The sequence below is a fragment of the Pseudopipra pipra genome, chromosome 2 (assembly GCF_036250125.1).
Source record: "Pseudopipra pipra isolate bDixPip1 chromosome 2, bDixPip1.hap1, whole genome shotgun sequence".
In the NCBI taxonomy this organism is placed as follows: domain Eukaryota; kingdom Metazoa; phylum Chordata; class Aves; order Passeriformes; family Pipridae; genus Pseudopipra; species Pseudopipra pipra.
This window is the reverse complement of record NC_087550.1, coordinates 17,088,191-17,110,487: the sequence shown is the minus strand read 5'-3', so window position 1 is coordinate 17,110,487 and position 22,297 is coordinate 17,088,191. Positions and strand designations below refer to the sequence as shown.

Here is a 22,297-nt window from a genome sequence, read left to right as displayed (position 1 = left end):
AAGAGATGAAAAGCAAAAGAGATTTCCATAGCAACGAGTGCAGAGGCTTTGCCTCCTCTGGTTTGCTCTGAGTCACCTTCTATTTGGTTTAACTCTGGCTGGACTCTGGGTACCCACCAAAGCTGCTCCATCACTGCCCTCCTTGTCTGAACAGAGGAGAGAAAATATACCAAAAGACTCCTGGGTTGGGATAAGGACAGGGAGAGATCACTCACCTGTTACTATCATGGGCAGCACGGCCTCGACTTTGGGATATTATTGAATTTATTATCAGTCAAACCAGATTAGGCCAATGAGGAGTAAAACAAATCTTAAAGACATCTTCCCACCCCCCTTCCCTCCTTCTCAGGCTTAACTTCATTAAAAATTCTCTACCTCAGTCCCAACCTTTTATTACCTCACTCTTTTACCTAATTTTCTCCTGTTGAAATTTAAGCCTGGGATTTATTGGTCCCACTGGGATGTTGGCTCTTACCTGCTGTCCCACCTGAACAAGTATTTGTTTCTATTATATATCTCTATGATAAGTAGAAGAGAATATCTCAAATGCCAGCACAGCTCAGAGGACATTACCAGCACAAGAAGGATGTGGAGTTGCCAGAGTGAGTTCAGAGGAGGTCATGAAGATGCTCCGAGGGCTGGAGCCTCTCTGCTTTAGAGACAGGCTGGAAGAGCTGGGGGTGTTCAGCCTGGAGAAAATAAGGCTCCGAGACCTTAGAGCCCCTTCCAGTGCCTAAAGAGGCTCCAAGAGAGCTGGAGACGGACTTTGGAAAAGGGGTAATGGCTTCCCACTGTCAGAGGGCAGGATTAGATGGGATATTGGGAAGAAATTCTTCCCTGTGAGGGTGGGGAGGCACAGGTTGCCCAGAGAAGCTGTTGCTGCCCCATCCCTGGAAGTGTTTAAGGCCAGGTTGGAGGGGGCTTGGTGAAAGCTGGTCTAGTGGAAGGTGTCTAGGATGCCATAGGATCTCTCCTCATCCCTTCCCTCCTGGAAGAGCATCCCTCTGGAAACCATGCCCGGAAAAAGAGGCAGAAAACGGGAGACAGATCCAAGTAACCTACTCCCAAGGCAGCTGACAATCCCACAGGGTCGGAGCTGGGCTTCGCTGGACACACCGAGCCATCCCAGCACCCCTTTCTCATGCCCACCTCTCGTTCTCTTGCTTTTCAAATCGATGCCTGGCTGTTCACTACCTCCGCATCCCTGCCCATCCTGCTCCGGAGCCACAGCCCCTCTATGCCGCATTTGTTTTGCAACCTCCCCGGGTTCGTGGAGGGGACAGCGGCATCCTCCAAGGGCCAAGGCCCCACAGCGTGACCCCCTCTCCCGTCGGGTTGCCCCTGTCCCGCCGAGAAGGCCCTCGCACCGGGCACAGCTCCCTGAGGGAGCCGCAGCGGGAGCAGGACAACAGGTACAGGAGGAGTGGAGCGGCGGACCCTCATTATATACCGCGCTCATGAATATTCATTAGGAAGGCGTGGTCTGCGCGGAGGCGGGACGCGCGAGCGCCGCGCTTATTACTATGAATGGCGGCGCGCGCCCCCTCATGAATTATGCGGGGTAGGCGTGGCCGCCGCGGCCCTTCAAAGTGTGGGAAGATGGCGGCGGCGGCGGCGGGCGCTGGCGGCAGGGCCGCGCTGCGGGGGCGGCGGCGGCGGGGGCGGCCCGCGGCCGAGGAGGAGCAGGACGGGGTGGTGCTGGCGGTGGCGGAGTGCCCGGTGTGCCGGCAGGCGCTGGCGGAGGCGGTGACGGTGACGCCGCCTTGCCGCCACTCGCTCTGCCTCGCCTGCTCCCAGCGCTGCCTGCAGGGCCCGGGCCTGTGCTGCCCGCTCTGCCGCAGCCGCCTCTCCACACGGGCCCGGCGGCAGCAGGCCGAGCCCGCAGCCACCACGGCGGCCGGAGGAGGAGGCGGGGAGCAGCGGCCGCCGGACCAAGGTGCGGCGGCGGCACCTGCGGCCCCCCCATCGCCGGGGCGGGGGGGCGCGGGGGGCCGGGGGCGTGGCCTGGGGCGCGATGAGTGCGCGGGGGCTCAGCCCCCGGGGCGCGGCCACGCGCGGGGCGTGCGATGAGTGTGCGGGGGCTCGGACCGAGGGACGCGGCGCCACACGCGAGAAGTGCGACGAGTTTGCGGGGCTCAGACGGGCGGGGGGGGGAGATCCAGACACGGGAGGTGTGATGAGTTTGCGGAGGCTCAGCCCCGAGGGGGGAGTGGCCAGTACGGGAGGGGGCGGGAGGTGCGATGAGTTCCTGGGGGCTCAGGCCCGCCCCGAGTCCAGCGGAGCCAAACGTGGGAGGTGCGATGAGTTTGCGGGGGCTCAGGTGTCGTTCCCTCCCCCCTCCCTCCCCCGCCGAGTCCTGCGGGGCCAAACGCAGGAGGTGCGTTGAGTTTGTGGGGGCTCAGCCGTCCCCCTTCTGCCCCCCCGCCCCGAGTCCTGCGGGAGCGATCGCTGAGGGGGCGGCGGGGCTGAGCCCACCCCTCCTCTGTGGCGTCAGGAGATAGAGTGGATGGATGGCGTCATCCCTGGAAGGGATGCCCGGACGAGGGGATGTTTCCCCACTTCGCCGGGCCCAGATCAGCAGCTCTACACTCCAAGTGCCCGTCGGGTCCCCTCACCCTGGGAGGATGCGCCTGCTCCCTTGTTGGCATAAAATAATCCTGAGTTCCTGAGTTCCTGGCTTCTTGTCACGCGTTTCCTTCCTGCCTCCAAAGCCAGCTGCCTTCCTCAACTCCTGGAAAACTGCTCCCTGCATTTCCTTCAAAATCCTCCTCTGAGCCGGCGGTGTTGCTCTTTCCCAGTGGGAGCTGCTGGAGATGCCCACCTTGCTGCTGTGAGCTCTCAGAATGCGCCAGGATCTCTTGGTTGGGGAGGTGATGCAGAGATTGGCCACCCAGGAGCAGTGCTGGGGGGAGCCCTCTGGAACACACAAGGATTTAAGTTACAGATAAACATCCTTTTAGCTGGACTCGGAGCATGTTCCTGGTCTCCCAGTTCATGCTTGTGTCAGCATCCTCTAATTGGCTGCGGGAAGAATTGGCAGGACGAGCTTAAACAGCTTAAATTGGTGGTTTGAACTAACCCTGCTAACCTGGAAGAGATTTAAGGAGCCTTTGCCTGGAAGGATTTGCAGAATCAATGAACAGCCGGGCTGCCCAGAGGGAGCTGCGCCAAAGGGATGGGAGTGGTTCCTCTGGGAACTCCCCAAGTCAATCTCTGCTCCAAGGCAGTGCTGTCAGTCCTGCTTAAATGGACTTAGCTTGGTCCAGGCAGGCTTGGATGAGAGTATCCAGTTATGCTGCAGGAATGCTTGTGCAGTGTCTTGTTTGGGTTTTTTTTTTAAGAGGAATTAGTTTTAATTCTCTACTTGTCCTGGATTTTGGGTAGGATAAGGGGGAATGGCTTCCCACTGCCAGAGGGCAGGGTTAGATGAGATATTGGGCTGAAATGCTTCTCTGTGAGGGTGGTGAGGCCTGGCACAGGTTGCCCAGAGAAGCTGTGGCTGCCCCATCTGTGGAAGTGTTCAAGGAGCAACGTGGTTTAATGGAAGGTGTCCCTGCCCATGGCACTGGATTGAACATGATGAGATTTATGGTCCTTTCCAATCCAAACCATTCCATGATTCTATTTTGCAGTAAGACACAGAGTAATTGTCGTGGTTGTCATTTTCTTGGGCTCTAAGTTGTGCTCATAGTGTGGGAATCAAAGGCAGATGATCCATTGGAAACAGGGACCTCCTTCTTGCAGGGAGAGAGCAGTTGAAGTGGTTTATCCTGGCATTAGTGAGGCTGATCGGAGGATCCCTGCGTAGCTGAGCCTGGCAGGGAGAGCCAAGCCCTGCTCAAAGCAGGCTCACCAGGAATGTGTCCAGGTGGGTTAGTACCATCCCCAAGAGACTCTGTGGCCTCCCTGGACAACCTGTACCAATACTTGACCCACTTTTTTACAAAAGTGATTTTTCTATGTTCAGTCAACTTCTTTTATTTTAATTTGTGCCCATTTCCTCCTGTTCTGTTACCACGGAGAAGAGCCTGGCTCTGTCTTCTCCACTTGTCATTTAAACACATTGGTGAGATCCCTCTGAGCCTTCTCCAGGGTGAACAGTCCCAGATCTCTCAGCCTTCCCTTATGCCATATAGTCCAGTCATTTGGCCCTTCACGGGTCAGTATAAACAACACTGCTGCTCTCCACTCATCCTCTGAGATGGAAGATATTGATTAAGCCTGCCTTCCTTTCCATACATCCAGCACCACTTCCCACCTTGTCTGGAAGTGGTGTCCAGGAATAGTTTTTTCCTGGGGATCAAAATGGGGCTGTCCCTGTCATTCCTTCTCTTGGCCCTGTTTGAAGGGAGGTGTGACATTTGCTTTCTTCCAGGCCTCACAAACCTCTCCTGATCATCATGACCTGATCAATGTATATCATTTATATATCAATGTATGTAGGTCCCTGAGAGAAAGACCTACAGAGCCCAGCTCATCCTAGTGGTGCCCAGTGACAGGACAGGAGGCAATGGGCACAAACTGAAACACAACAAGACCATAAGAAAAAATGGATGACCAAGGACCAGCACAAGATTGCCACGTGAAGTTTCCATCCTTGGAGATTGTCAAAACTGGACATGGACCTGGCCAGCCTGCTCCTGGTGACCCTGCTTGAGCAGAAGGGTTGCATGCCTAGGGGTCTTTGCCAACCTGAATTATTCTGTGAATTCTGTTATGAAGCACTGATTAAGCTTATATTAAAACAGTTGCTTGTTGAAAGTCTTGGAAGGCAGAGAGGAGCAGCAGATGGGAGGCTTGGAGACCACGTGTGTGAGGATTCAGCAGGCCAAGGAGAAGGAACAGAACATGTTTGCAGGGAAGTGCTCAGCCTGATTTGTAAGAAAATAAGTGCATTCACATTTCATAGAGTCACAGAATTGTTTAGGTTGGAAAAGCCCTCCAAGACCATTTAGTGCCCCGTTCCCCCAGCACTGCCAAGGCCAACACTAACCCATGTCCCCAAGTGCCACATCCGTACAGCTTTTAAATCCCTCCAGGGCTGGGACTCCACCAGTGCCCACAGTCTGTTCCAATGCCTGACCACCCTTTCAGTGAAGAAATTTTGCCCAATATCCAACCTAAGCTTCCCTGGCACAACTTGAGGCCACTTCCAAGGAAGATGGGGTATCTTGTTAATCAAGAAAAAAGAAAAGAGTCTTGTGAAGAAGGACAAACAGATGAGATCGTGGCTGTGTCTTCTCAGCAGGCACAAGGCCAAACTTCAGGATCAGATACCCATCTGCACTGATAGGTTTTTGCCTGTCAACTCTGACATTACCATCTCAGATTACAGATGATGTCAGAGAGCTTGGAAAATTGCTGAAGAACAAATGTTGTCATGTGAACTGGGAAACAGAAATGCAGTTTTCCAAGGAAAGGGCTTGATGAGATGGTGAAGAGCTTTAGACTCCTAAAATGAAAGTGGTCTAGGAGCTAGAGAATAAATCATCATAAATCAACCTAGATGGTTTGGGTTAGAAGGGACCTCAAAGCACATCCAGTTCCACCCCCTGCCATGGGCAGGGACACCTTCCACTAGCCCAGGTTGCTCCAAGCCCTGTCCAACCTGGCCTTGAAAACTTCCAGGGATGGGGCACCCACAGCTTCTCTGAGCAACCTGTGCCAGGGCCTCACCACCCTCACAGGGAGGAATTTCTTCCCAATATCCCATCTAATCCTGCCTTCTGGCAGTTGGAAGCTATTCCCCCTTCTCCTGTCACTTAGTGATGATCCATGTGGGTCCCTTCCAACTCCGGATATTCCATCTGCCCATGTAGAAAGTCACTCTCCTTTTTTTACAAGCTTCCTTTAAGTACTGAAGGGCTGCGATAAATGACTGGTTATACAACAGACCCCTAGGTGGTTTTGGGAGGGACAGGGAAGTTCTGCTCCCTGTGCTGAGGTAGGACTGGGTGTACCCAAACCATTCCTCACAGACATCCCAAATCTCTCATCCATACCCAGACAGCAGGATGAGATCCCACCTTTGCTTCAGCATCTGAACACTTGGAAAACTTAACGTCTAATCAAAATCTCCCTTATTACAAAGGCAGCTGATTTCTTTTGTTTCTTTTCTGCACAACAATTAATAACTGATGCTCACAGAAGGGTGTTTTTGCCAAACTTTTAACATGACTTCCCCCTCCTTCCTCAAAGTCTTTTTTTGGCTGTGGTTTCCCTCTTTCCCCACTGGCCCAGACCAGTCTAGTTCTGGAGCATTTCCTGGTGATTCCTTAATTTCCTGTTGTTTCTGTTGTTCTGTAGCCTGTCACCAGTTGTGTTTTATCTCAAGGCCACAGTGTTTGGAAGTGGTAATCCTGATGAAGCTTTTCCCTGCCTTGGGAAAAGCAGTGATTTGCCCCCTATATCAAACTGATTAAAGCCAACACCACTTCTTTTTTTAATCTACCATTCAAGCTGTTAATGAAGAGAGTGATTAGGACCTGACCCAGTGGCCAGTGTGAGAGCCTGTCCTGGCATGGCAGTGGATCGTTAACTCCTGGAAAATAATTGTCCAGCTAGTTGTGCCTCCATCTGAATAGTGCTTATACCTACAGTAGGGGGTTTTTTTCTCACTGTGCTTCTAAGTGTTTTTTAAATGTTCTTCCCAATTAAAACAACAAAGTACTGGTTCCATTGAGACCTTAGAGCCCCTTCCAGAGCCTGAAAGGGCTCTAAGAGGACTGGAGAGGGACTTCGGACAAGGGCCTGGAGTGCCAGGACAAGGGGGAACGGCTTCGCACTACCAGAGGGGAGGATTAGATGGGATATTGGGAAAGAATTCTTCCCTATGAGGGTGGTGAGGCCCTGGGCACGAATTGCCCAGGGAAGCTGTGGGTGCCCCATCCCTGGAAGAAGGCCAGGTTTGGAGCAGCATGGTCTAGTGGAAGGTGTCCCTGCCCATGGCAGGGGGTGGAACTGGATGGGCTTTAAGTCCCTCTCAATCCAAACCATTCCATAATTCTATGCAAATCTGTTGGAAAGCTTTATCTCGGCTATTGGCATATCTTCATATCATTTAGTAAAACTACTTCTCTTGGAAAACTGTTTCCAAACCTCTCTGTACTCACAAAATTTCTTGGTTTGCGTTTTGAAAACATTTTAAAATTTCACCTTCAGCTGCAAGTGTAAACACTGACTGCTGGGAGTTAAAAGGGAAAATAGTGAAAACCTCAAGGTTTTTTTTTTATCCCTGCCAGGAGTAAAGGGGAGAAGGAAGCTACAAAGTCTGCTGAAAGTTTCCTTGGAAGCTGGGGGTGAGGAGATTCGCTCCTGCACATGGCACAGCTTTGACTTGCCAAATGACATCAGATTGGCAAAACTCAGGAGCCTCTGAATGACAGACAAGGCTCTGAGTCGAGTTCAGCTTTACTTTTATCCAACCCATGGTGCTGAACTTGCCAGATGGAGGTTTCTGGATCTTTTGCCAGTAAATATAAAATGTGCTGGTCAGGAGTGCGGCTCCACGGAGACAGTGTGTAAGGCACACTTCCAACCTGGAAAGGATGGAGTCAGAGGGGATTTAGGCTGTCAGATGCCTCTCATAAAGAAAACCAGCATTAAATGATTAGAAAATCTGTTGTCCTCTCAAATAGTGCAGAAATCAATTGTTTTTTCCAAGGCTGAACACAATAGGATGAAACTCTTGTCTGCTAGGATAAAAGAGCAGGATACCAGGTCTGATCCTGTTTTGGTGCTCTTACCTGGGCTTGGAAGGAGCATCCCAGTGCCAGCCTTCCCAGCAGCCCTTCAGAAACCATTTCCTCTCAAGATCACTTAATCTTGAGCTATAGATGAGCTACTGTGGTCCCTTCCAACCTGACCCATTCTGGGATTCTGTGGAATGCAGATATGTAGCTATGCATACATTTTTGATTCTGTCTCTTCTACAGACTTGGACCCAACTATAAAATATTCAAGTTGGTGCATAAAGACTATGGATAAAATTGCCTCCCTTGAGCTAAACCAGCACAACTTTACAAATAACTGTTATCCCATTATTTAAAATCTCTTCTGGCTTGGCTTGCTGAACCCATGTGAGCAATGAGACAGTTGACATGGCTCCTCTTTCCAGTTGTATGTTTCCCTGAAGGGGAAAAAAATCCACCTTTTTAGCTCTGCAGACAAGGTCTGAGACAAGCTTTAAACATTGAGGAGTAATTGAAGTTTGCTGCAGGGGAGTTAGATTCCTGTTGCCTTCAGCACCATTCCAGTGGAAATTCAGCTTGATAAAGTTCACAAAGAACTGGAACTGCTCAAGGACACAATTGGAAAAACATTTGGGGAAACCAGTGGAAGGTTTCCAGCATGGCAGGAGCAAGGAATGCAGCCTGGCCTTCCCAGCACTACCTCTGCTTGGGATTTTTATCCCACATGTTCAGACATTTGAGAAGTTTTCCTTTAAAAACAAGCCTGGCTCTCGTAGGTGTACAAGGAAGAGGGAATAGCAGCTTTTTTATTTTAAAAAAAGCGCCTTATAATCTGTGGGCTTGATGTTTGCTTGCATGAGACTATTTTTCTCCTTTCTGAAGGAAATATTAAAGAAATACTCTGTGATTTGTTCAGCATTCCCATCTCCAGAGGCTACAGAGTTTGACCTCACCCTCACTGGGAGGAACTCAAGTTACAGGACTCTTCTGTAAGATAAAAGCAAACCAGAGGAAAGCAGGACAAGTGAAAACAGGATTTAGTCAGTGTTTAAATGGCATGTGTGGGCACCAGGGCTGTGACCTGTCCCCAGGGAGGATGCCCAGCAGGAGAGTCGGCAGCGGGTCACTGGGTGTTTGATTCACTCCCCCCGCTGTGAACCTTTCATTTTGGGCCAAGTAAAAACGCTTCCTTAATAAAGGAAGTCCTGTGAGGAGCAGCTGAGGCAGCTGGGGGGTCTCAGCCTGGAGAAAAGGAGGATCGGGGGGACCTTTTCGCTCTCTCCAACTCCCTGACAGGAGGGTGGAGCCAGGTGGGAGTCGGGAAAAAGTGACAGGAGGAGAGGACACAGCCTCGAGCTGCACCAGCGGAGGTTCACATTGGACATCAGGAGTTTTTCATGGAAAGGGTCGTTCACTGGAAGGGGCTGCCCAGGGAGGTGGTGGAGCCCCATCCCTGGAGGTGTCCAAGGAACAACTGGATGTGGCACTCAGTGCTGTAGTTTGGTTGACAAGAGGGGGATCAGTCTCAGATTGGATTCTTGCAGGTCTTTTCCAACCTAAATGGTTCTGTGAATTTCTGAAATCGTGATGGAGCTGTCGGTTTATATCCTTTAGTTTTAGCAAGCTGGAAGAAGGAAATACCCCTGATGTTTCCTCCGTGCTTGTACCTATTCCATCCTGACCATAGCACATTGGAATGATGGGCTGTCCTGCACCCTGCCTGGAATACTGATACGGATTGAGCCAGGACTGTTGTCCAGGGCTTGTTTTATTCCTGTTATTCCCTTTTCCATCCAGGCTCCTCCAACTGTAGTGCAACTTGCCCAGACTTGCACTGCACAGAAGTGGGCGGGAGCTTTGTGGCCGATAGAAGGAAGGGAGTCCTTTGGGAATAACAGACTCCACGAGGTTAAACTATAACCCTGTGCCAATAGGCTTTTGGTTCCTGAATTCCCGAGGGGGAAGGGAGGAAGCGGGAGCAGGATGGGGAATTCCTGCCAGACAGAGTGAAATATTGACCTCGGGGAATGAATTGCAAGTGGAAAAAAGGCTGTGCTTACTCCAGATCGGTGGGACAACGCTGCAAACAGCTGGAAGGGGATGTGGAGGGGAAAAAACAGTGTTTATCCAGAAAATAGGGAGCGTTCCCGATGCATTGATGTCAATGAAAGAAGGGCAGGAATGTGAATTGAGGGTTTTGTGCTGCAGCTGTCAGCCTGTGTGCCTTGGGCGTCTGGGAGTAGGAGCTTAAAGCCTGAGTTTATTCCTAGGCTTCAGGTTCCCTGTGCTTAAAGCCTGGATTTGTTTCTGGGACTTTCTCCCTGTGCTTAAAGCCTGAGTTTATTCCTAAGACCCAGATTCCCTGTGATATCACCAGGCTGTTACTTCATCTCTGTGTTTACATCATCCCAGTACTCCTCTGATTGTTTAACTGCTTGTCAAGGACTCTTGAGAGTCTCCAAGGAAACTCTGGAAGTGCAAAGTGGGATTGCTTGGCCACCCTCCTCCTGATGTTCCTGCATGTTAAACAGCGCTTTGATAGCAGTGGTGGAATATAAACATCTGGAGTTGGAAAAAGTGCTGCAGAACCTCTTGTGCAGCCCATGGAGATCTCACACTTTTAGGGAAATAATGGCCAACACCATTATCCTGCACTAAAAAGTGTTTCCTTTCTTTTTTTCCCTTCTCTTTCCAGATTTTATATTCAGAGCACCCATTAAATTAAGCAAACCAGGGGAACTCCGAGAAGAATATGAAAGCCAGCTAAGGAAGGTCAGTATTCTGGGTAATTGTGTATTTTCTTCCAGGAGAACTTGGATTTCCTGCAAGAATGCCATCCTGTAGAGAAACCTGAAGGGCTCTTTATTCCTGCTCTGTAACAAAAGTCATTTATTCCCTTTATGCTGTTCAGCCACTTCAGGAAATGGCTGTAATTGAGCATTTAGAAACCAAATTTTGCTGTCTTAGTCTGTCTTCCAGAACATGGAAATGTACCTTCCTTGGAGCAACTGGTTGTGGATGTAATTTCATAAACACTTTTGCAGCATAAGATATCTCCTGCAATAACATCCTTCTCCTCAGAAACAAACTATTCCAAACCAGAGCTTTTTTTTTTTTATTTTTAGGCAAGGAAAAAATGTCATTTAAAGGTCAAAAAAATGATAAGGGAAGAAAAGCTTTTCAGCTGGTGTGGAGTTAAAGTCCGTGAAAATATTTTCTCCATTTAAAAAGGGGTTTTTGATCTCTGTGATGTGTTTTCCCTTGAGATGGGTCCAACCCTTCATTGATTATTCTACCTGCTGGGGAAAAGGAACCCAGGGGGTTCTTCATTGTTGAATTTTCTTTGGGTTTTCGCTTGAAAATATCAACAAGAGTAGAAAGGGCTGGGAAGCTGAGTTAGAAAAACAGCCTTGTCTGAGTAGGAAAATACTGTTTAGGTGATATTTAAGGTAAATAACTAGTTTGAGAAATGCATCTGTGTGAGGAGACAGTTAAAAAGTGTGGAAGGGGCTTCCCTCCTGCTTCCACTCATGTGGAATTAGCAGTGGCACTGATGGGAAATGTCACTGCAGGTTATTAGGGTAACTTTGGCTGACTGTTTCATTAACTGATATTAAGAATTGCAGACTCTTCTCCCATCCAGGTGACTTGGCAGGAAGGGAAGGAAACTTTGTGTGCAAAGTTGTGGGACCTGTGGCATTTTCAGCAATGATGAGACACTTTGTTGAGGAGCAGTTGGGTCTGGGCAACAGTGTCAGACTTTAAGTGCACAGGAATCTTACTGCTATAAAAATCTAATTAATTAAATAATTTAAATGTGCATCACTGTATTTTTCACTGTAATCTTTAAGATGAGTTGACTCAGGGCATCTTTGGCTTAAAGATGAAGAAATAAGGGGTTTTGTATAGGTATTAACGGGTGATCTAAAGATCCCTTGCAATGCCTTCAAGGAAGCTGTAGAGGGACTTTTCATCAGGAATTGGTGGCAAGACAAGGGGGAGTGGCTTCCCACTACCAGAGAGCAGGATTAGATGGGATATTGGGGAAGAAATTCCTCCCTGTGAGGGTGGTAAGGCCCTGGCACAGGTTGCCCAGTGCAGCTTTGGCTGCCCCAGCCCTGGAAGTGTTCAAGGCCAGGTTGGATGGGGTTTGGAGCAACCTGGTCTAGTGGAAGGTGTCCCTGCCCATGGCAGGGGGTGGAACTGGATGGTCTTTAAAGTCCTTTCCAACCCAAACCATTCTGGGATTCTGTGAGGCATATCTGGATCTTCTGGAAGGATTAAACCATCTTCTCTCCCATGATCTATGAACCTTTTATAGGAGCATTGCAAAAAGATAGTGTGCAGTTCAGTGCCAACACCTCTGCCATCCTCACCAGTCACAAAGAAATATTTTAACGACTTTCTGGCATTTTGGGCCTGTTTTTGTCTCATTCCTATTCAGCCTTCTGCCTTGCCCTTTCTACTCCTTGCCAGATGGGAGATGGGTTTCTTTCCCATGCCAACTTAAACTTACTTTTTCTGAAACTCAGCTGAAAGAGCTGTGGGGGGAGAGATTCTCTGAATCATCATCTAAGAGGAAATGGCAGTGAAATTTTGCTGATAAAATCACAACTGATGCTGCAGTCACTGTTTCCTTATTCATTTCCTTATTCCAGTCTAAGCCCCCAGTGGCACAACTTGCGGCTGTTTCCTGTCATCCTGTCACTAGTTCTGTGGGAGAACAGACCGACCTGGCTCCGACATCCAGTCAGAGAGTTGTAGAGGCAAAATTGGGACTGTTGTCGGTTATCAAGGGTTTCTTGGTGTCTCTGAACTTCTGCATTAGGCAGGAAGAGAACTGAGATCCGGGAATCTAAGCTTTTCTTGATTGGGATTGCCTCTGTGTCTGGAAGCACGAGCTCTCATCTTAGCTCCCCCTGCCTGTGGAATGGGGATAATCCAGGGTGGCTTTCCCGAGAAAGGGAGAGGAGCATTTCAAAATGTTTTTACTCATCCCAGATGCGAGTTGTTTTCTAAATCTGACAGTCTGTGGAGTGAAGAGAAGATACCAAGTGTGCATTTGCCAAACTTTTGGAAATAAATATTAATATCAGGAATGATGGTCCTAAAATGCCTGTTTCTTACGCAGAAAATTATCACTTGTACGGCATTTTTCCCCTGCAGTTCCAGTGCCCAAAACGGCTACAAACAAGTTAAAATGCATTTTCTGGTAATTGTGCTGCTAACTAAGCTGATAGTCCTGCATCCAGTATTCCAGAGATGCTACTTGGATAACTTTCTCCCAGGGTAGATGTTTCACACCACATTGTTTCAGTTTCTCGTCCTCGTGTCCCAGCACATTTGTATGTGCTAGCATTTGTAAAAAAATTCTCTGGGAGATAGTTTACACAAGGCTACTTAATTTTTTTTTTTTTTTTTTAATTCATACAGATTTTATCATTAGAGGTTCTTTTGTGTGCAGCCTGAATTCTGGACCTAAATTCTTTTTTGTGTCCCTTGATTAGGATCCTGTTGTTGTCTTTTTGACTGATCACCATCAGCAAAGCATGTGCTGGCACCTCACATAATGTATTTGCCCAAAATCCTTAAATATTTCTGTATGATATTACATATGTTTGTGGCTTTAGATTTAGGAATTTAGTCTTATTTTATAATTTAGCCAAAAAAGTGAGGATTTCCATATAATTTTCTTCGAGGTGAGAAGTAGGAAATGGACACCGAGTGTTGGGTAGTATTTCAGCTGTCCAAAAAAAGTCATCTTTATGATAAATCTTGATGTGAATTTTTCAGATACTTCAAGAAAGGCTCCTTAAAGAATAGAAATACTGTTGATTTACAGCAGACTATTCCTCATGCCTCGTCGTGTGGCCACAATCCATGTTAATCAGACACTGTGTTGTAGTTATTGCCTGAGATTATTAATAGGTAAGGAATTTAAAGACACATCTTCAAACAACTCCAAGCAGGAAGTCAAATCAGTCTTTGAAAACATTTGCTGAACACCCACAATCAGCCAAACAGTGGAGTTTTTCCTGATTTCTGTCTACCTTGTTCCTCCTACCTCATCTCTGGGAGCTCGGATCCAGTAGGATTCAGGTCTTTTCCAGCTTCAAAATCATGATGTGCTTTTCACGTAATGACTCAAGAACTCTATTTTCTTTGTTGTCCACATGTCCATGATTTGGGGATTTTTCCATCCTTCAGCAGAGAAGAAGAAGTGTAAATATTTTCCAAAGAATAAGGAGTTTTTGCAAGTTGTTGCGTTTATGAGTAGAGGGCAATGTAACACAGCAGCTTCTGAAGCACCTGAGATGCCCACGCTCAAATATGAGGAAGACCACAAAAGGATTTGAATTCCTTGTGCTGTGGTTCATCCGTGTAATGAGGATGTGTCAGTCAAAGGTCCAGCTGCTTGTCCCAGACAAGGGTAACTTATCCACAGAGGTTGGATGGAGGAAGGAGGGAGGATCTGTTCTATTTATAGACATATGTAGACTATTCATGGCCTGTGTCAAAGTGCCTTTATTGTTTTAAAAAGAAGATAAAATCCCTAATATTTGTGTCAAAACCACAAATGTGTTGTAGAAACAAACCAATCTTCACAGTATTATGAGAGAGAGGCAGTGGCTGTGCCCTAGAGTAGGGAAATGAAGGCACGAAATTTAATGCTGTGACCAGACTCTTGGTCTTGCCAATTTGTGTGGAGGACTTCAAACATTATAAATATCTCATTTTTCATTGTTTCCAGCTGAGAGAAGAAAAACTACAAGAAGAAAAGGCATCTGAGGAGCTGATTCACAAGTTCGTTGTAGATGACATGGATGTAGGGAAAAGAAAAACAGAGGAACAGCAGAAAAAGGACGAATCTGTCGTGCTGAAAGTGAACCAAGAGTGTGTAAGTAAGCTTGTGCTTCTCCTTCGTATCCACATATCCAGAGCTTTCATCCATTGTCTTTCCAGAATTATTTGATTGACCCTTTATAGCCCCTGAAGGCTGTGAGCTAACAGATTATAAAGATCCATGTTGATGACTGCAGATGTTCTTCCAGAGGTTTCTGTGCCCCCTTTTACCCACCAACACGACTCTTCCAAACATGGCAGATAAATCTCTGCTTTGGGAGGATCCTTGTGCCCTTCCATGAACATTTCCCCATGAATCTGCTGCACAATTCTGAAGTTCAACACATTCTTCAGGCTGAGTCTTGCCTGTTTCCCATTTCAGTTGGGAGGCTCTGTAGGAAATGCTCTTAAAATTTCAGTTTGATGGGTTGATCTGTGGGGGCTAAGTAATGAACACCCTGTAGTAATTTTCCCACCCTGTAGGATTTTCCCACATTTTCTTGACCAGTAAATTAAGTTTATTCAATGACTATACATAGGAGCTGTGTGCTTATTTTTGCATTATTTATGCTTTATGTCCTCTCGGTACAATCGGAAATGAGGGCTTTGGGGATCTTTAACACCTTTGCAAGAAAGAGCTTTATTTTCCAAGTTATTCTCTTTGTTGTACATGTCAGTTAACTCTTCCTTGATTGACTTCAGTTTCCTGAACGTCTCTCGGATTCAGAGAATGAAGAACCATTCCAGGGCAAGCAAACGCATCGGTCGGCTTTCGTTTCCAAGACCTCCTTTGCTTTCCTTTCAGGGTAAGATGCTGAGACTTTATTCAGTGTCCCTTAAAGATGTTCTTTCAACTTGTTCTAAACGCACCTGAGATGCTTTAATTCAAATGGTTGTTTCAATCCAAAATAAGTGATTTTTTTTTTCTGGAATTTTAGAGCAGACTCATTGTTAGGACATGGTGTCCTTCTGCTTACTTCCTACCTGTTATAAAATCCAGGGGATCAAAGAAGTTAGTGTTCATCCCGTGAAGCAGAAAAATCATTGCCTGTAGATTTAAATCATTAATCAGGAATCAGAATCCTGTGGGATGAACTCAGGAGTGCTGAGCACAGACATGAAGAGAGACCATCAGCCCCAGGCGCCTTTTTCCCTGGAAAGCTGTTGCTTGACCCAGTGGAAGCAGCTGAGTAACCAAGTGTGTCTCCACATGAAAAGCAAAGGGTTTCCACGGCTTCATCATTAGCTCTGACCTCAGTTAATTATGAGCCATGGGTGGAGGTGTCCATGTATTTAGTAGGGAGCCCATGAACACAATCCAAGATTCCCGGATCCCTTTCCCAGAGGGCGTAGGAGGTATCTCTTACAGTCAGGTGCTGCCAAGGCTGATGTCTCTCCCAACAGCTGCCAGGGTTGTTGAGCTCGTTGTCCCTAAGGCCATGAACAGTCCTGTTTCCACCCATCTGCTTTTCAGGAATTTAACCGCCAAGCTGGAGAGGAGTCGGAGCTGCAACGACACCATTCAGGAGAGATCCAAGAGCAGGCAGAGATCAGCCCCAGCCAACAAAACAAAGGTACAGGCACCGTCTGGGAACAGGTCGTGGTATGTAAATGTTCTTATCTGAGGTTACACAGCACCAGTAGTCTGGAGATATAAAACATGGGGTTTGTGGTGCTGTGTTATTGCCATGGGGCCACTCACTTCCTAGTATAAACCTGATGGGTTGCTAAGCAGAGGTGGCAGAGTTCTTGGAGGCTAATTGGAAGGATTGTCATCAGCCTTTTGTTTTGTGATTCATTTTCTTTTCAAGGCTGAATCCACAGCCAGTGAAAGAAAAATCGTATAGAATTTTAGGAAAATAATCCTTTCTTCCTTTCCCTTTCTCTCTAAAGCTGTTTAAACTAGCAAAAGTTTTCCTGATGTCAGAATATGTTCTTTGGCACTTCCATGCTATGGGAAGAGATTCTTAGGATCGTAGAATGGTTTGGGTTGGATGGGACCCTAAAGCTCATTCAGTTCCACCCCCTGGCATGGACAGGGTCACCTTCTAGTTGCTCCAAGCCCCATCCAACCTGGTTTGAGCAAGATGATCTTTAAGGTCCCTTCCAACCCAAACCATCTTGTGATTTTGCCGTTGGAAGGGTTGCCACTTGCAGCCAGAACAGCTCTTGCACTGACATAAATTTGAGACCCAAATCAGGCTGGGTCCGGTGCGTCCTGCTCATGTCCCATATTGACCATGGAAGGTGATGTGTCCAGAGAGCACAGTAACCTCAGGTTCTCCTGTTTTCCTCTCACATTCTTGTCCTTCTGCTCCGTGACCAATATCCCGGGTGCTCTGCGTTGCCTTTCAGGTGCTGCCCGTGACTGGCACGTCGACACCGCTGGTCGGGGTCCTGTCGTCCACCCAGAACAACCGCTGCCTCTCGGCCCCAGACCTGACGGCAGAGAAGCGCCTGGTCCTCACGGCCGTGTCGTCCCTCTCGGCCCTGCACAAGCCAGAGCGATCCATCAGCCCAGAGAGCAACGACAGCATCTCTGAAGAGCTCAACCACTTCAAGCCCATTGTCTGCTCCCCGTGTACTCCTCCAAAGAGGCTTCCCGACGGCAGAGTCCTGAGCCCTCTCATCATCAAATCCACGCCGAGGAACCTGAACCGGAGCCTGCAGAAGCCAACCACCTACGAGGCCAGTCCAAGAATACTGAAAAAATGGGAGCAGATATTTCAGGAGCGTCAGATCAAAAAGACTCTCTCTAAAGCGACCCTGACGTCCCTGGCTGCAGAGCCTGTGGAAGACATTACGGTTCCTGACATCACCAACTCCAGCACTTGCACTAAAGAGCAGCCACAAGTGCAGGATGACCGCCTTCCACCTGACACAATGGGAGAGCCTCAGCCCAAGCTGGATTCCTTCCCTTCCATCAGTGAAATGAAGCTGGGAAGAGGGAGTGAGAAGAACAAGGGTTCACAGGCCTTAACAAGAGATGACAGTGCTGCCGAAGTAGATGTGAGATCAAATGTAACCTCCTTGAACACACGAGTGTCTGAAGGCCCTGACCTAAAACTCATGGACAAATCCTGTCTTAGTCTTGGCCCGAAAGTGCTGAGCGTGGGCGTTGGCACGACGCTGCCTGACAGCAGCACACTCGGAGTCCCTGCCAAGGCACCGGCGAAAAAGCAGCTGAAATACCTGAACAACAGCAAGTTGATGAACGTGCAGAACAGCACCTGCAATTCCGTCGGGAACATCATCACGGAACAGCCGCCACTCCTGAGGCGGGGCCGGAAGAGATGCTGTAAAACAAAGCACTTGGAGCACAACGGCTCTGTCAAGAGACTGAGGCACACAGCAGGGGAGGTGCCTCCGGAGGTGCGGGAGAGGGAGCAGAAGCTCCAGCAGGAGGAGGAGGACAGGAGGTTGGCCCTGCACCTCCAGCGGATTTTCGACAGCGAGAACAGGACAGTGGACAGGCGGAAAGTCCGAGTGGATCGGTACCTGCTGCGCTCCAAGAGCACTCTGGGAGCCAAGTAGCACTGGTGGGCCATGCTGCCTTTCTAGAGGACGATGAGGTTTATCAGATTGTCTTATAGGAGAACTATTTTTTGCCCTACTTCCACCCACACCATTGTTTTCTCGTTCCAGTGGTAAGGCGTTCGTAGGTCCAGTTCGGAGAGAAGCCAGAGTCCTTTCAGATTTGAAAAAAAAAAACAGGAGAGAATGAGGAGAGAAAATCCTTTCTGGTCCCATTGGTCCGAAGGTGTTGTTATCCCTGTGAATACACTGCAAGGCCTCCACGTGCACGTGGGTTCCCCAGCCTGGAGGGTTGTGAACATGGGGTACGAGGTAAGGACCTCGTCCATCCCTTGCCAAGGGAAATCTGAGCTCTGCTCATAGAAAATAGGTTTGTTCTGTCTTACAGTCTTCTTCTCTCTGCCTGCCCGATTTTCTCCCTCAGACTGTGGAGTCAGGCCTTATCCATGTCGAACGACTTGAGGGCTGCTGGGGAGGGAGCCTGTTCCGTATTTCTCCAAGGAAATCCCAGAGCCCCCTGGAGTACTTAAAAATGAATGTATCTCACTGTCTGCACCAGCAGTACAGACTATATGTCACTTTCTTGAAGTAAAAAACCAAATACAGTTAAAAAAAGAGACCTAAAATAAGGATTTTACCGAAAAGCCTTATAGGGACTTGTAATTCCATGTTAGTGACAGAGCAGAGAGCTTGAGTGGAGCACTGGGCACTGGGATCCAGGGAGCTTTTCTCTTAGTCCCTGCCTCTTCCAAGCCAGGAGGGTTTCCTGTTCTTCCCTCTAACACTGAAGGAGGGGAAATGCCGGCTGGGTGATTTTGTAAAGGACGTTCTCCCTGTTGACACGTACCCTCAGGATCTTGCTTGGTTAAGAGCTCTCTCTCTGAGACCCGTTCTTACATGTCCCAGAGGAGGCATCCTGAGGGGTCTGACACATCCCTGTGCTCTTCAGGCACCCAGTGGTTGGCTTTGGAGCTGGCATGGGAGACCAGCCTTCCAGAGGGCTTCCCCTGCTCTCAGCTCCCTGGCTCCAGGTCCAAACCACTAAAAAAGCTCAGGTGAGCAATGCACTAAAAATTCCCACTTCCAGGCATAAAATTGGGCCTGCGGCAGAGCTGGCCCAGAGCCTGGGCTTGGTGGAGCATGTGTTCTCTGCCCAGATGTGGCCTCCCACCCTTTGAATGTTTGTAACACTCATCCATCCATTAACTCTGTGGATTATTTCCAGTAATGGAGCTCAAACAACACTATTCCACCTCGATCCTTGAAAGCTGCCTTGCAGAGTATTCACTGGGATCCTCAGAGCCCACAAGGATCTTTGTCCAGGGCGGAGCTGTGGCGTTCCCCACCAGCCCACCCATGTGCCAGATATTTTTGGGGATGAGCACAGTGCTGGGGCAAGCTTCTCCATGGATGGTGTGAAGGGAGGACACCCAGTGCACTTAAACAAACAGATCTGATCTAAAAGAACATTCGTTGCCCAATTTCCTCTATCTAAAACCAGTTGCATTTTCTCCCTCCATCTTAAAACGGTTAAAAAGAAAACAGGAACTGGTTTTCTTTTTCACTGCAAGGACCCTGGCAGGTTTTTTTTTTCCCTAATTGAACTGGATTTTTTCAAAAAAAAAAAAGAAAAAAAAGGAAAAAAAAAGAAATCTTATATTTTAATGGATAAAATTTATATATTTTAAATACTATATTTCAAAAGATTGACACTTTTGTTTGGAGAAATCTTATAGCAATGATTCCATAATATATATCTGTATCTCTGGATCTCCTTGCCACCCAAACTACTGGATGGGTAAAGTTGTCCCCAGGACTGGTGAGACCTGGCCTGCTCTGTCTTCCCAGCATTCCAGGCCCTCTCAGAGCCTTGGGAGGTGTTGCTTGGAGCAGGCGCTTTTGGCCCAAACTGAGTGCTGCTCCTCTTTCCAGCTGTGAATTAGAAGGAAACTGAGGAATTAGAGCCTTGGCCAGACCTGGAAGAGTCTGGAAGAGTAGCGTGGAGAGAAAGAGCGATGGCCTGGATCTGCCCTTGGAGTTCAGGAGGGAAAGCCACAGCTTTAACTCACAATCCATGTGGTTTCTCCCAACATTTTGAGCTAAAGTATGCACTTCCCAAGTGCATTTAGATTTAGAATTATTTTTCCACAGTTAATCCCTGGAGCCCCAGTCAGACTTCCTTAAAGTTTCTTTCTTTCTCGTGGCACTTCTTGTGTGGGTTCAGCCAGGCCTGGGCTGCCACACCACAAAAAAAGCTAGATTTACATGCTGAATGTATCTTTTCTTTCCCCTCTTAAAACAGATTTCACAGCCCAATGCACCAGGACAGTGTCTTAAATATCTCCTTTTGAAAAGGTTTTATAAATATTTTGGGGGTTTGTGCGTTAATCTCCTCTTTCCAAATCTGAGCTGGTCAGGGAGGCATGCCTCAGCTGGAGTTTGTCCCCAGCCAAAAAAAGCTCCATGAGACCCCTCGTTCCCCTGGCTCCCCCCAAAACAGAGATCCCAACTCCCCAAGCATCACGCACAGGCTGTGGTATCCACATTTAAGGAGACCTTTATATGTGGAATCACAATCGTGGAAGGGTTGCGGCAATGCAAAGCAGGATGAATGTTTTATTAATTTAACACTCTCAAAGCCTGTGTAAGCTTGCACAAAGGAAACAAAAATTGTAAATAATTACACTCAAAAGAGCAGGAGTTCCCAGCCTCTCCCATAAAAAGGTCAGGAATGGCACTACCTTTGCCAGAAATTCAGCCAGCTGAGGAGGAAAATACCTCTTGCAAGATGCGCAGAGGCCTGAGATGAAACCAAGTATTTATTCCCACTTTAGGAAAGTCCTTTCTAACCCTCAGCCTTCCCTCTGGGATGAAGGCATCCTTTGTGGGAGCATCCTCCCAGAATGTGAAGCTGGGGTTGGTTCCATGACTTGTGTCTGCCAAAGATGCCACTGACTCCGGAATGTTGCTTTCTAACACTCTGGAGCAATTTGCCTGGGAAAAGCCGCACGGAAAGGTCCGTGTTTGGAGCCAGCAAGATCAGATAAATGAAGGAAAAGTGCCAAAAGGGATCATACCACGTGATTGTATGATGATGTTCTATATTGTCAGTATTTCTCTTCCAATGCTCTTGCACCTGCAGTGCACAGTAGTCAGGAAGTGTAGCTTGAACAAGTATTTTCTCAATGAAAGCAAAGGGGGAGGTTGAAGCCTTAAAGACTCTCACTGATCTTAAAAACCAAGCCTTTAGCAATGCTCCGAGGGGAGAGACCCTCCGACAGCCCTGTCCTGTCTCCCAGCTGTCCAGCAAAAGCCTGACGAAGAGCTTATCCCATGCATTAGGGGAAGCATTTCAGGAAAACCTGGAGCATTTCACACCTGCGGGCAAAACTAACCACTGTCCACGATGAACATCCATGGATGGGAGCTGGGTAGAAGCACAGCACGGAAACTGGGATGATCCACACACCTGACACAAACTTTCCCCCTCCCCATGTCTGGAAAACGCTGCAACTCATCCGCTCTAGAATTAGCTCTTCACTATGCAAATGAGAAAACCCTCAGCTGGGCACGGATTGGGATTTGCTGTCAAACTGTTCAAAACAAACCTAGATGTCGCTACACTTTTTTTTTTTTTTTCCAATAATGCTTTATATTGTGCTTTTCCATTTGTGGAAAAATTCCAATTGTGCTTTCGCATTCTCAGCTCGCCAGCAGAGCACTGGGCTGGTGACAAGACTTTCACGGTCATTTTGGGTCTCAGCTGAACCACCTGAATGTTTTCAAAAGGCACCGAAGGACCGTTGACTTGCATGTGTGAAATGTGTGAGTGGAATGACACGCAGGCAATCCCTCATGTTGTGGCTTCTGTTTGTTTGAAACAGAGTAAATCCTGCTTGTGAAACAACTGTCACAAACCAGAAACACGCCAACAAATAGCAAATGTGTACAAATAATGTTGTACGTTTTAACAGCAACCAGGACTTGGAGAGAGTGCAGGGCAGAGGCCAAGGTTCAAACAGAATAAAACCAGGTTCTGACAGTGAAGTCCCTGTTTCTGCCAAAGTTGCTGTGCTTGGAGACAAGCAGGATCCTACTGCTGCTTGTGCCAAACGGGCGAGGTTATTGAGTAATCAGAGAGAATCATTTAGGTTGGAAGAGCCCTTCGAGATCATCCAGTCCAGCTGTTCCCCCAGTACTGCCAATCCCACCGCTAAACCATGTCACCA

General features: G+C 48.0%; 1 protein-coding gene across 1 annotated transcript; it reads left to right on the top strand.

Annotated features, from left to right (window-relative positions):
• Positions 1 to 1,584: 1,584 nt before the first annotated feature.
• Positions 1,585 to 22,115, top strand: RNF169 (ring finger protein 169). Its single transcript, XM_064644089.1, has 6 exons — positions 1,585 to 1,936; positions 10,387 to 10,463; positions 14,443 to 14,589; positions 15,237 to 15,340; positions 16,009 to 16,108; positions 16,890 to 22,115. The coding sequence occupies exons 1-6, from the start codon at positions 1,600 to 1,602 to the stop codon at positions 18,066 to 18,068; spliced, it is 1,944 nt and encodes a 647-aa protein (XP_064500159.1). The 5' UTR covers positions 1,585 to 1,599; the 3' UTR covers positions 18,069 to 22,115.
• Positions 22,116 to 22,297: the final 182 nt, after the last annotated feature.

Coding starts and splice junctions, on each gene's coding strand:
- RNF169 (XM_064644089.1), top strand. CDS start 1,600: ATGGCGGCGGCGGCGGCGGGCGCTGGCGGCAGGGCCGCGCTGCGGGGG. Junction 1,937..10,386: donor GCAGCGGCCGCCGGACCAAG/GTGCGGCGGCGG, acceptor TTCTCTTTCCAG/ATTTTATATTCAGAGCACCC. Junction 14,590..15,236: donor TGAAAGTGAACCAAGAGTGT/GTAAGTAAGCTT, acceptor GATTGACTTCAG/TTTCCTGAACGTCTCTCGGA.